Below are 14,993 nucleotides of genomic sequence, written 5' to 3' on the forward strand. Positions count from 1 at the left end.
TTCCGAAGAAGACTATTGTAAGTCTACTTACAATATTATAAAAAAAATGGTATCATTGGATGCAGAAACCTTAGATCTATATCCCCACAAAATTTTATATTGATTAAGATATTCCTGCAAAAGTTACAAGAAAAAAACTTAAAGTCAGCGTGCCCAATTATTGAGTTTTTTGCCCACAATTTTGCTATAATTAATTTAAAAGTAGTGTTAACTAGAAGACATTCAATTCGTAAGTATGATGAAATAGTTTCAAAAGCTGAAAGTATACTAATTGCAGTGAAATTAATGAAAATAAATTTTAGCTGTCAAACTTTAAACATCTTTCCTGTAAAGTTTACATTTTCGACTTACAATAGCCTTCTTCGGAACCGACAATATTTGTTCCAAAAATTAGCTCGTCCACGGACACCGAAAATTTCTGGAATAAATTTGTATCTTCTAGGAGAAACTAAAAGATAACCAATAATAGTAGCGAATTTGTTCCAAAAAAAAAATAGCTCGTCTAGTATAAAATCATATGCCACCTCCCACACTTCAGTCACTTGTCACCGAAGCGAGGAGGACGCCAAATCTATGGCAATTTTCGTCCTACATGGCTTCACTTTCTTAATTTGAGATTTCGTTCCCCTCCTGCTGCCAGCACTCGCATATGATTTCGTCATGCACACGTCTGTATAAAACACTCTCAATTTGATTTTTATTTGATATTCCTTATGAACTTTCGCCACCGAAATCCATTTCGACTGAAGTATAGGCATTAACTGTAAGACGAAAACACTTACACGAATTTGTTCCCGTCAATCGGAACAAAAGGATTCCCCATATGAGTAACAATTTCGTTTCAAAAATTACCTTGTCAACGGACACCGAAAATTTTTGGAACAAATATGTTACAGATGTATGAATAAATTATATTGTTTTAAAGAAAATGTACCAATTTGTTCCTCACACTGTAAAGAAAACTTTGGAACAAACACTCTAGGTACAAATTATTTTCAATAAAATTTGTTCCAAGGAAAACTTGTTCCAATATTTTGGTCAGTGTCCAAAAGTTTTTACCGTGTAGGGCACCCGGGATAGCAGAACACACCTCCAGGATCCTCCGCCACTTCAGGAAAACTTTCTCGGTCGAACCCAAAGCGCTCCAAGGCAAGATCCTGAATTTAATTCAGCCACCTTAACCTAGGTCCGCCCCGAGGTCGAGGGCTCCTCACAACGGCTTGCATAGCTTTTCTGAGGAGTCTTTATTCAGTCATGTACGGAAAATAACCAGGACCGTACCATCGCAGTTGTAATCTCTCAAATCGAAAAAAAGCAACTCCTTAATTCTTAGCTGCTCACAAACGACTTCGTCGTGAGGAGATTTCGTTAAGTTAATTCTTCAACCGTCCAGAGGCAACTCATCTCGGTTGCGTGTACTCGCGGTTTTACCTTTTACGTCATTATACCAATCTCACTACTCAGACTTTGCGATAAAAAAAATGATCCCTCCCTCGAACACCTTGACCTCACGAGACCCGAGCTATAACCTTTTACCGGTGTCACCGGTGACCCAAATACGAAATTTTTCTTACGGTCATCTAAAGTTATGTTTTGCTCTAAAAAGGTAGAAAAACTGATTTTTTCTGACCCCCGATTTTTGACCTTCTCGTCCTTAAAGGGATAAGGGGTCAAAATAATCCCAAAATGTCTATTCTATAAGTCTGCTTTTGATCATAAAAATTTGATTACGATTATCTTGGACGCTTTGGAAAGGTCTCGCGAAATACAACTTACTTGACCATTGAAACTTTATACGATCTCTCCTTAAACGTTCGATTTTCAAAAATTCAATAGATATAAATTATTTCGAAAACTAGACGATGCATTTCTTAGAAATTATGTGGGTTCCGGTCAAAATCCTCAAAGCCAAAACCCAGAAAGCTGAATGTCAAAAGTCTGGAAACCAAAATCCTGAAAATCTTAATATCCAGAAAATCTAAAATCCCGAAAAGCCAAAATCCTGATAGCTAAGATTTCGAATTCTTAAACGTGGCATAGCTATTCCCACGATGCTTGATGGAGGTAAGGGGAAATTGCATGTGCTTTGGGAAATTATTCCACGTATTATTATCTGATTAATTTCGTCCCTTTCGGGATTTTGACCATTCGAGAATTTGGCTTTCTGGATGACGACCTACTTGGGTTTTGGCTTTATGAAATTTTGACTTTAGAGATTTCGACCTATTCGGGTTTTCGATCCATTCAGGATTTTGGCTTTCGAGATTTCAACCCATTCGGGATTTTGCCTATCAAGATCTCGACCTATTCGGGATTTCGACTCATTCAGGATTTTAGTTTTCAGGATTTCGAATTGGTTTTTAGAATTTTGGCTTTCGAGATTTCAACCATTCGGGATTTTGTCTTTTCGGGTTTTCGATCCATTCAGGATTTTGGCTTTTGGGATTTCAATCCAATCGGGACTGCGGTTATTAGGAATTTTGGCTTTTTGAAATCTTGACTTTCGGGATTTCGACCCATCCAGAATTTTGATTTTCAGGATTTCGACCCAATCAAAATTTTGGCTTTCAAGACTTCAACCCATTCATGATTTTGTCTTTTCGGTATTTTTTCTTTCGGCATTTCGACCTATTCGGGATTTCGATCCATACAGGATTTTAGTTTTCAGGATTTCGAATTGGTTTTCAGAATTTTGGCTTTTGAGATTTAAACCCATTCGGGATTTTGTCTTTTCGGTATTTTGGCTTTCGGGATTTCGATCCAATCGGGATTGCGGTTTTTAGGAATTTTGGCTTTTTGAAATCTTGACTTTAGGGATTTCGACCCATTCAGGATTTTCATTTTCACGATTTCGATCTAATCAGAATTTTGGCTTTGAGATTTCGACTCATTCGGGATTTTGTCTTTTTGGAATTTTATCTTTCGGGATCTCGATCTATTCGGGACTTCGATCCATTGGAGATTTTGGTTTTATGGAATTTTGATTTTTTGATATCTCGACTTTCGGGACTTCGACTCATCCAAGATTTTGGCTTTCAGGATTTTCACCTAATCAGAATTTTGGCTTTCGGGATTTCGACCTGTTCGGGATCTTGGCTTTTGGGATTTGAACCCATTCGGCATAAGGTTTCTTCGAGATTTTGGATATTTGATAGGCTACACCTTTCTCCCTTTCACTGTACTCTTATTCGAGGTAAACTTAACCAGACTCTATCTCTGATATTTATTAACCGATTCCAATGAATATTTCTAACCTGAGTTTCTTTACTTCCTTTTGTAAATCTTATATTATCATCCTTTTATAACAGACAATAATCACTGATAAGCTTCAATAAGCTTATTACGGTAACTGTGATTTTTGTACAATCATTCTCGGGACCTTTGTAACTTGAGAACCTTACAATTCGGAATGCATGTAAATTCGATTGTGAGTTGGATTTCAAGCATTTCAAGAATAAAAAAATACATAAAGAAATATATATCGACATTTTGAACAATTTTCTTTTGGATCGTAACCAATCTAAAAGCAAAAGGGACTCACCTAGAAGACAGTAATGGGATAGGACAGTCATTGCCTCCAGCTGAGCCAAAATGTAATCCGGAGGAAGAATAATCTTCCCAGTTCTGGTCACCTTATCCAGATTTGTGCAAATCTGATGGACAACACTGATCACAATGTTTGTCAGGCTGCCAAAGACGTAGCATCCCAGCGATGACGTCACTACATCTGTCCAGTTTTTGTGCAAATGGCGCAAATGATCAGCCTGAAGAGCATTCAAAATGGCTGAGAGGAACATTGGTTGCTGACTAACTGGACAATTGGGCAGATATTTGACATTTGTGGGAGTACTAGAAGCTGGACGAGTTGGAGACTGTGATCCCGAACTTTCACCCTGACTCCGACTATCACTGTCACCCTTTTGCACAGTCACCTCATACTCCAACTTAATCACGGCCAGAAGTAGCCGCAGAGATTCAATTTGAAAAGACTCCAAATGGAGCTTTTCATCGTCCGGATCATTAAATCGCAGAATGTCATCGGTAAATGTTACTGGATCCTTGAATGTGAAACTATGGACTGACGTCAGGATACAATGAAGAACAATCTGCAAAGTCATTGAGGAAATATTGACTCAATACATTTCTCGGAGCTCTTGTGTTTGAATTGACTTATCAATCAATCATTGTTTGCCTGAATGTGCTTTTAGGCCCGAACACGTGATCTGAATCCCATATTGAGTCACTATCTAATACCCTCCAATTGAAAGATCAATGGCCTTTCTAGTGAATTCAATTAAGCATTGCGCCATGGTTTGCATAGTAAAATTGAACGTAAACATAAGAAATGCGATAAGCGTTAATTATTTTATAGTTAGATCAACAATTTTGTTTTGGCTTGACCGAAAATGTGCTTAGTTTTTGTGGTTGAGTGTCTAACCTTGATATTTATCGTGCCTCAATCTGCTCTCACTTAAATAGGTTAAATCAGAAGTTTTAGGTTATGTTCATCCTGACTTATAAAATTCCAGAGATTTTTGTCATGCAACCACTTAATATTTCATGTGGAAGAAATTGTTCTCTCAATTAAATATTTAAATTCAAAATGTATCAAATTTTAACCTTAAAAACATGAAAACGGCGGAACATTTAATATGTTTCCGAAGTGTTTACTCAATTCCGGAGGAATAGAATTCAAGATTTTTCTATTATAAGAAAGAAATAGCATACATGTTACATGATTTTTAAGGTTAAATGAATCATAACCTCAAATTTTTGAATATATCGATCTTACACAAAAAACAGGATAATTATTGGGAAGTAAAAGAAATTGCGTGTAACAATGAATAGATAACTTACTTTTCTGAGGTTAGGTAATACATAACCTCAAATTATAGTACAATATATATCAAATAATGGCATAGGTATAAGGCTTATTTAAAAAAAAATAAGGGGGTTAGGTTGAAACCCTCCTGGATATTTTCACTTAATATAAATTTATTGAAGATCATTTGATAAAAATCAGGAGTTCTGTTATCCAAATATTGTATTTGAGGTTAATTGAACCCTAAATAACAAACCAGTGATAAGCCTAGATCAGCTTATAGGGGTGTGATTCCTTCACTGTAAATTTGGATTGTGGCTAACTCGAACAATATTTATACATAAATAATGCAAATTTCGTTTAATAATTCTTAAACTGTATGTAACATTATCGTTATTAATAAGGAAAATTGGATGAAAAATTCATGAAAGTGTCTGAAAATCTTTAAAGTCGATTATTTTGGAAACTATGAAAGATAGAGGCCTCAACTTTACATCCGTTTAAAACCTCTGTCAGCGACTCGTGAGAATCCGCGAAGATATTCATTACCCACGAAAAATACGCGCACCGTGAAAATCTGCGATCAAATTCGCGACCCTCGAAAATCCGCAAAATAATACACGCCCACGAAAATCCGCGAAAAAATACACGCCCCGCGAAAATCCGCGAAAAAATTCTCGTCCTGCGAAAATGAACGAAAAAAATCGTGCCCTGCGAAAATCCGCGAAAAAATACACGCTCACGAAAATCCGCGATAAAATATGCGCCCGCGAATATCCGCGCAAAAATACGCATCCAGTGAAAATTCGCGAGAAAGTAGGCAACCCACGAAAATCCATGAAAAAATTCGCGCCCTGCGAGAAAATACGCGAAAAAAATACGCCCAGTGAAAATCCGCGAAAAAAAGTTGTCACGCAAAAATCCTCGATAAAAATCGCGGCCCGCGAAATTCCGCTAAAAAATTCGCGTCTCGCGAAAATAGCGAAAAAAATTCTCGACCCTCGAAAATCCGCGAAAAATACACGCCCCGTGAAAATCCGCGGAAAAAACTCGTCACGCAAAAATCCTCGAAAAAATTCCTGCCCCGCGAAAATCCGCGGAAATTTTCGGACCCCGCGAATGTCGGTGAAAAAATACGCGCTCCGCGAAAATCCGCGAGAAAAATCGTGAATCACGAATTGTATATGTCACTTTACAAATCTTCGAATATAAGCTCACTATGTAGAGAGGGAGCGAGAGAAAGTAAGTGAGAGAGTGCTATATGGGAAAAGCTTGTCCGACGACGCCGCTTCTCCCGCTTTTTTTCCCGCCTGAGGCTATTAGAAAATTTTCTTAAAATTGAAATCTTTAAAGTGAAATATCTCGAGAACTGCTCGACGAATGTTTTAAGTTTGTTTTGCAAATTGGTCTAAATTTTCTGGGCTACAACATAAACATAAAATTTTCAAAATCGTATGCTTAGATTTCGAGATAAACTACAAAACGTGATTTTTAACCGGTTTAGAACCGGTTTTTCAAAAAACTAATAGCTCAGAAATCGTCGTACGCTCGAGTAGATATATTTTTTAAAAAAATTATGAAGATATCTCTTTCCAAACCACAGATATTGCTTACTACGGACGGACGGACCCGAAATTGCCGGCTTATGATTTTCGGAATCAGGGATGTTCAAAACATAAACAAAAAATCCGAGGATTACAATAAAGGAATCACACTCAATTAAAATGATGGTTGTCAGTTCTATACGCCATGGTCTTAAAAGCCGTATAGCGCAGTGGATGTAATTTGAAAAATTTCAGTATTCTTATATGGAGCAGTATTTCATTTGATCTCTTTCTTTAACCCAACCTCCGTGCGGCCATCGTCGTCTTAGAATCAAGACCAACCTTCAGGACAAAATGATGGAACATCCCTTCCCAGGTTGTATATTTTTGTAACCCAGTATCAGTTTTGCAAGGTTACCAGAAGAGGGTACTTAGGTATACTCAGACGAAGCTTCGCTATTTTAAAGCGCAACTAAGTTACGGGTATCCCTTATTATATTCCCCATGGCCTATAACTTAGGTAATTGGATAAAAAATATCTTTCAACTGACCTTTTGTAGTTTGCATCGTCCAATCATATCAGCAATGAAGCTAGCCAGTCCCTTGCCCATCTCCTTTACAATGGTGATCAGTTCGGTGCATAGAAGCGTTAGAAGTTCAATACTGGCCAGCTGAATTCTACAATTTCCTCTGATATCTTCTGAACTAGGAAGTTTGTTCCCTTCGCAGACGCTCTTCTGGAAGTAACTCCTGAGGTAGTACAGACAGATGGTAACCAGAGCTTCCAAGTACATGCATCCTCTGTAAACATGACTGTACTCTGTATTTGCAATGACACCAGAAAATCCCTTTCCGAAGATACTTTTCCTGTGACGAATCAGGAGGCTCTTGATCTGAGTATCTGACAGAGTTGTAGTCATAGCCAAGCAAAGAAAAGTTCTGAAATCACTCCCAATGATATTTCTGATTGTCTGGAGGGAGTAGAGAACCTGCTTGGTGTCAAAGACTCCGTAGTACAGAAGCATATGAGTATGAAGTGGATGGAGTTTATCAAAGAAAGCTTTCCTAATCTCATCCTTCCTCTTCTTACTGCCAACTGTATTCTGCCTGAGAATCTCAACGTTCTGTTTGCTCCTCCTGAAAGTCTCTTGAGCCATTTCCCAATTGAACTTACTGCTAAGTTTGCTTCCGGAATCTTTCTCTTCAGATTCCCTGGAAGTCTTTGAAACAGGTGGATTTTTGGAACTTTCCTGAGATTTACGCTTGTCATTTTCACTGTTTTCACTATCATATCCACTGTAGGAATCTGTACTCTCTGTCTTCTCCTTCGATTCTGACCAATTGCTCTCTAAAGAGTTCTTTGAAGTTCCACTGTTTCTCTTGTTGTCTTCCACTTCAACATTTTCGACTGCCTGTGAAATGATTTCATTGAGAACCCTTTCCACAGTTTCTTCATCATTAGATCCTGCAGATGAACTAAAGTACTCCTCAGCTGCTGCTGATTCCTCCAAGTATCCAATCCCTTCAGTGATGTCCGTAAAGGACAGCTCCAACTTCTCCATAACATGACTTCCACTCTTGGTCACCTGATACGTCTTTCGGTTCTTCGTGCGATCATGCTCGGTCAGGATATCCGCAACTTGATTGCAATCCCCTACGAATCTTTTGACACAGACTGCATTCTCAGCCACCGAAACATCTTTCTCCACGCTCGTTTCTCTACCCTCGGAATCCGAATCCGTCGAACTTTCACCATCTTCTTCATCGCACGATGAGAAGCACGATTCATCCTTTACCGATGCCTCCGGAACATCCGTTGCACTCTCAGTAATCATCTTCGTTGGTGCACTGCTACTGAGTGAAGTTATGTCAGAATCAACATTTTCTGCATCAGACGAATTGTCCAGCGGATTGACGATCAAAGAAATGTTACTATTGTGCTCTGAACTATTTTTCTCAGTGATATAATTTGAAGGCTTCCCACCTTTCGTTGCAGTAGCATTCCCAATCGTCACTCCGAAGAATTTCTTCTGAAGCGACCGTATAGGGCTTCTCTTCTGTTTGGCCCCTTCGAGATGGTACCTAATGTTTCCATCTTCGGAACTTATAGCGTATACATCCCTTTCGATGATTTCTGTATCATCTCCTGGACGATCTGGATTATACCAGATATCTTGACTATCTGCACCATCTCGCTTTAGTAAATGAGCATTCACCACGCCAATCCTCTTTGTATTTGACGCTAAGACAATTGACAGAAGAGGTTGAAGGACACGAGGAAGATCTCCTCTCAGGAGAGCCTCTCTCAGCCATTTAGTAACAAAAGTTCTCATAGCCATATGCTGCGGCAGTGTCAAATGGTCGAACATCTTAAGAACGGTCTTGTCAAACCCCCTTAAACCTCGATCTCTGCCCAAATGCCACAGCAATTCGAACTTTCCAAATGTGACTGAGGGTCCCTCTGACAGGACATCTCCACACTCTACCAAGGATTGCGTAGGTGGTGGACACATAATTTTAACGTCGGACAGTCTCGTTGTCTTATATTCCAACAACCTATTGGTCTTTATCCTGGAATTTTCATTGACATCCAGGACAAATTGATTCGTTAGGGCTTTGGAATCTTCTCCATCAAGCCATTCCCGATGCGTATTGAGCATCCTATGTCCAATGACTGTTTCAACAACGCCACTATCTAGGCAGTTGTGTAGCTGATACAGGAGGGAACTGATTTGACTTCTATCAACACCTTGATCTGCCAAATAGTCCCACAGAATTGACGTTAGAACTTGAAAAATTCGGGTTTGATTCTCTAGGAAGGTTACATGACCAATCTTCATAACTGGCAACATGATGACGAAAGTAACTCCAGGACTTGTTGCGTGTTCAATTTGTGACTTCAGTAAACTTATCATTTCAAAAAGTGTCGTTATGGCTGACACTTGAAGATCCTTATCTGTTTTGAAGTAGCTCGCAACGAGGCAGAGAACCTTGAGCCAACTGGGAATGCTCATATCTCGTTTATCAACTGTTAAACTTTGATTGTAGTTAGGGAATGTTGAAAGGTCCACGAGTAAACTCGATGCAAGTTTGACAGCATTCCTCAGTGATTCACTGAGTTTGATCCCCATCAAACTGCAAACGCTCTTCTCAGCTGCTTCTAGATCCAAGTCTGCCATTTCTGCTTGATCAATACTGAAGGATACGGATTTTTCTCCTGCCTGTCGAACACTTTCAACTTCTTCGACGTCTGACTTCAAGAGGGTTCTGTATAGTAAATTCTGAAGTCTGGTGATGCGGCAATGCACGTTAACCTTGAGCGTATTAAACATTCGATCGATTTCTTTGATTCTATCAACACTGTCACCCTCCACAATGTCCTCACTGATCAGTGGACTTCGTCCCTGAACCTCGGGACTGACAGTTATGCGACAGGGAGTTGCTTTGCCATCCTTTCCATGAATCTTCAGCACTTCCTTAGAAACATAGATCTGATAGAAAATCTCATACTGCCTGATACACTGCTCAAGGATCGAGTATTCCTTCATGCTTGTCTCTCTAGGTTCAACCCTAACTTCGTCGTCGGCACAGCTAGTTCCGCTCTCGCTGACAATTGACGTTGGTTCCGGAGTGGTTTCATGAGTAGAGTCCTCAGCGATGGTGGGATCGGGAGTCTTCGACTTACTCCTCAACTTAGCAATTGGCGACTTTTTCTTTCCCTTCTTCCCCGAATTGTTCTGAAACTCCAAGTTTGGTGTCGAAAGTGCCGATGGGATGATCAATTGACCAGTATCTGTGCAAATCTCCTTATCCAACTCCTGCAACTTTGAGTAAGATTTTGATTTCTTCGTCTTCTTTGGACTCTTCTTGGACATGCTGTGATTGGAATTTGAACGAGTCATTCCAGCTTCATCCAGGAGGCTTTGATTCAACTTCGAATCGGATTTACTCTTTTCCAACGCATTCCCACTCTCCTCCTTCGACAGAGCCTCTTCGGCTCCTTCAACAGATCGATTAGAAGGATTGTGCCGCGCAGGACTGGTAATCATTGGTTGAACACGCGATACAATCTTCATACAGAGCTTCAGGGATGCCCTAACTTCGTCATGGGTCAAATTTTCCGAATAAATAGTCAACATTTGTGTTATAGCGAGGAAAACTTTGGGCAAGTGAATCCTTGTTGTCTCATTGTAAGTCTCTAGGGAGATGGTTTCCAGCAGGAATTCTGTCAAGTAGCAAACTTCTGTCAAACATGGTGGTCCAGAATCAACTTCAGGTACAACAGGTTGACCAAATTCTGCACGTTCCTGTCGTAGATTTAGTGTTAGTTTGGATTGTCCCGAAGCTGGAGCCTTGCAGGCCTTTTCGTACAAACCAGACATGTAGGTCCAGATGTAGGCTGGATCGAAAGTTGCAAAGAGTAAATTGGCTGACTTTCCAACCTCTGAATTTCCTCCCAACAGAGACATTGTCCTAATAACATCACACAGAACTTCATCCAAGATCACAGGTCCAATTTCGATTTTATCCAGAAGAGAAATCAAGATCCTATAGGGCCTAAGGTCAACGGGATCACAATTCAGACTGTTCTTTAGGGTTTGATTTAGCGCCTTGATCAGAATTGCTTGGGAGTATCTCTGGAAGTAGGACTGATTCGGATCTTCAGGAACTGGAGGAGGTTCCTCAACTGGACTTCGTCCATTGGTCACCTCAGTCCCCAGTAACCAAGAATACAGACGCCTATTTAGCGACATGTCTCTCCTGAGGATGGTATTGAGACCATTTGTTACCAGCCTTATTAGATCCACCCTTCCCACTAAGTTCGTATGCATTGGGAATCCCAACAGAAGAAACTCCAGTGTATTTCTCTGAACCAGAATGACATTGTCATTCAAACAAGCGCACAATCCCGCCATCAGAACATCATGATTCCTACCTAAGAAGTACTTTTGTTCTTCCATGGGAATTTTCTTGTGGAAATGATCTAGGATGTAGGAGACAGCAGGTAACCTAATGGATGCATTTGTTGCTACACATTCCCACAGGCAAGTGTAGAAACAGAACGGATTGACAGCGGCACAAACTAAATTGAGCAGAGAATTCGTTCGATCAAAATGATCCAATCCTGACTCATACCCGGGCAACACTCCACTGAGAAACCCACTCAAAGCAGGTCTCAGTCGCTCACCCAATGGTACAAAGTACTTTTCATAGATTCCCAGCAGAGTTGGCCGCACATTCATTGCAGCATATCCCAGCAATGGGAACAACCCAGCGCTGTAGATAAACAACTCTGTGGCGAGCCTTTCAGTACCTGTATTACTAAAAATCACATCATAGGTCTCAAGGGCCTTCAAATGAACCCCCGATGGCAGAGCCGGATGCATACACTGTGCTAAGCGTTTGGAAATCTTAATTCTCCGCGGAATTATCTGGTACTGCGGATAACTCGATATCACCTATACACAAAAAATATCCAAGATTAAAAACAAGACAATGCAAATCCCTATCAATTGAAAATATCTTATCACCACAAGCAAAAAAAAAACCTTACTTTATTTAACTTTCCCAGTGCTGATATCAAATCAGCCCATTCGCTGGAGTATTCGAAATTTTTCAGTGCTTTATCAATGTTGGACATATAAATTCGATACTTATGCTGATTCATCAGCTCATACTCCTCCATCAATGCACCCGGCGATGAATCCATCTTCCACACAAATTTCTCCTCAACTTGTTCCAACTGTAATCCAATAGTGATTTAAATAACACTGAATTAATTGATTGAAAACTCACAGTGTTATATATACACAACAGAAAACTCTACGGAAAACTGATTCATAAAGTTCCTATCATGTGCCTCAATTTCACTGGAAATTTCATTATCTCACTCCTACCCCTCTCTGGGCTCTCTTCTTTTCTCGATAAACACACTAAGAAGACCTACGTATCAATATCCAAACAAACACAGGATTGTTCAATAACTTGGCAAATTACGAAACTTAATAATAATAATGCTGGCACAACAAGGAAGGAACAAGGCCTTCCTGCAAGGAAATTTCTATACATGCATTATTATTTTTTCTTGTACAGGATGAGGTTGTCAGTCCTATGCCCGTGGAATCAAGTGCAGTGAAGCTCATTGGATGCAATTCGACCACCTTTAACGTCAGAAAAATTCCTGGTGACTTAAAAAGGATTCGAACCCGGGACACTTGCATCATAGAGTGAGTGCTCTACCACTTGACCCATTGAGTGCTCCTTACGAAACTTAGGGCTCTTTAAAATTTCCAGGATTAAAGTTAAACAATTTTCGAAATTATACTTGTGGAACTTTTTAAATATGCTCCACCTAGAATAGTTGATGCCACTCCCCTTTTATGAACATGATCAGTAGGAGAATTCTGTAATTTTTGTGGCATTGTCACACGTTGCATTGTCACCTAACATTGCCTTTCGAGCTGTTTTTAGTCATATCATATGAGTTCGAAAATGCAATTCATTGAATTTTCAATTAAAACCCTTTACTTAATGATTTTATGAGAATACAGTACATCTTGGTTGATTTGTTTAACAAAATTCATTGTCATTTGAATTGCCAGAAATCTCTCAAATGAGCCCAAACAGAAGTAGATTTTGATTCTCCAATAGTGTCTTGGATAAAAGGTAAATGGAACTCTATTTGCAAAAAAAGTCGTTGAAGTTCGAAGAATTCAAATTCAATTTCGAATTTTCATACTAAATTTTCGAACAATGTGGGGAAAATTTATCAAATATCACACTAAAAAGCTGGCAAAACTCAGTGATTATGGAGTGATTAAATACTGAGGCAAGAACAGTAAACATCGTTGTTCTGTTTTTTTCCTCACAATCACAACAATGTGAAGACTGTCACATTTTGATACTTCAGCACTTCGAAATTCTAACAGGATGTAAATTCTGCCAATTTGCGAAAGTATTAAGAATTAAGAAAGTCTCTTTTTTGGATCTTCAAATAGATTTTCGAATTTTTCAAGATCTAGTTCTGTACGGAAAGATTATGTGACTTCTGACCCTTCTGACAATGCCACGTGAGCTGAAATGGCAATGTGACGGCTACAGAATCGAATTTTCGAAAAAGCTCTCCTAAGATTCGAACTCAATTTGTCATATGGCATTGGCAGAGCGTTACAGAATTCCACTCCAGTATATTTTGTCCATTTGAAACCTTATAGTGATTTATAGAATAGTGATGTAACTTCTAGCTTCCAATAAAATTTGCAACCGTGGTCACCACAACTTCATCGATAGTTAGAGATGAACGGATCTTCCTTACTTATCATTAGACCACGGCCAAAAACAAAATGACTTTAAAGGCCCAATTAGGAGAAAGTACTCGCCCTTCCAACGTTCATGCCTTCGCATAATGTGAATCTTTTTTTTCCTAAAATACTTACACATTTCTATTAAACGTTAATTAGCTTATTCGTATTGTCAATTATTGATAATTATGTTTAAGTTTTTTTTAAGAAAAATAAAAGAAATTCACATTATTCAAAGGCATGAACGCTCGAAGGTATAGTACTTTCCCCTACTTAAAGCTAAAACAGTTAAAAATAAATAAAATAAAACCTAAAGGAATCTTTGAAAACTCTTTAATTGATTCTCCTTACAAACAACTATTTAGGTTTTTCGTTTCTGAGGGTGATTTTGTAGAGTTCGAGCAGTATTAATTTATGCCAAAGTTTGTAGTTAGTGTCGGTTTTACATCATTAGCAATATTATAAGTAGTTCAGACCCAATGCCCTAGACTAGGAGTGTGCAAGAACCATTTGAAACAGAATAAACGTCAAAATACGTTTGTTCAGGTAGCGTTTTGACCATTGACGTACAAGTTTCATTTGACGTCTGTTCGGTTTCAAACGGTTCTTGCACACCTCTGCCCTTGACGGCTTACACAGAAAAAAATATTTTGTAAAAATGTTCGTAAATGTTTGTGAATTCCTATGGGGGATTTACGAAATGCTCGTGAATCGTATAACCCACAAACAAGTTCGTAAAAGTTTGTACTTTTTTCACAAACATTGTTCGTAACATGATTATTTGACGAACATTTTTTGTACTTTTACAAACATTTGTTCGTAAATGTTCGTAAACACACAAAAAATGTTCGTAACTTTTTGTCATTTGTTCGTAAATGTTTGTGTTCCTGTCGAATATTTTACGAACATTTACGAACAAATGACAAAATGTTACGAACATTTTTTGTGTGTTTACGAACAAATGTTTGTAAAGGCACAAAAAATGTTCGTCAAATTATCAAGTTACGAACAATGTTTGTGAAAAAAGTACAAACTTTTACGAACTTGTTTGTGGGTTATACGATTCACGAGCATTTTGTAACTCCCCCATAGGAATTCACAAAAATTTAGTAACATTTTTACAAAATATTTTTTTCTGTGTAGTGAGAACTAAAAAAAAAGTAGTCTAATCATTGTATATTGATTGTAATTACGTTAATCGTTCTCTAGGCTTAAGCTGTAAGTGTGTAAAGAACATAAATCTGTCTAGGCCATAAGACTTTGTCATAGTCTGGCTCAATTTTTCTAATTTCTTATCACTTTTGTCTAAACTAAAAATTTTATTAG

General features: G+C 38.6%; 1 protein-coding gene across 2 annotated transcripts in view; it reads right to left on the reverse strand.

Moving 5' to 3' along the window:
* The window catches only part of LOC129802535 (protein dopey-1 homolog), a 51,793-nt gene that overhangs the window by 24,951 nt on the left and 11,849 nt on the right, over positions 1 to 14,993 (reverse strand). For both annotated transcript variants that reach the window (XM_055848441.1, XM_055848440.1), the window contains exons 2-4: positions 11,921 to 12,109; positions 6,918 to 11,825; positions 3,542 to 4,106 (exon numbers count right to left, since the gene is read on the reverse strand). In XM_055848441.1, the coding sequence (XP_055704416.1) occupies positions 3,542 to 4,106; positions 6,918 to 11,825; positions 11,921 to 12,076 (5,629 nt within the window). In that variant the 5' untranslated portion in view covers positions 12,077 to 12,109. The remainder of the gene's footprint in view (positions 1 to 3,541; positions 4,107 to 6,917; positions 11,826 to 11,920; positions 12,110 to 14,993) is intronic.

Source organism: Phlebotomus papatasi, chromosome 2, assembly GCF_024763615.1.
Source record: "Phlebotomus papatasi isolate M1 chromosome 2, Ppap_2.1, whole genome shotgun sequence".
In the NCBI taxonomy this organism is placed as follows: Eukaryota; Metazoa; Arthropoda; class Insecta; order Diptera; family Psychodidae; genus Phlebotomus; species Phlebotomus papatasi.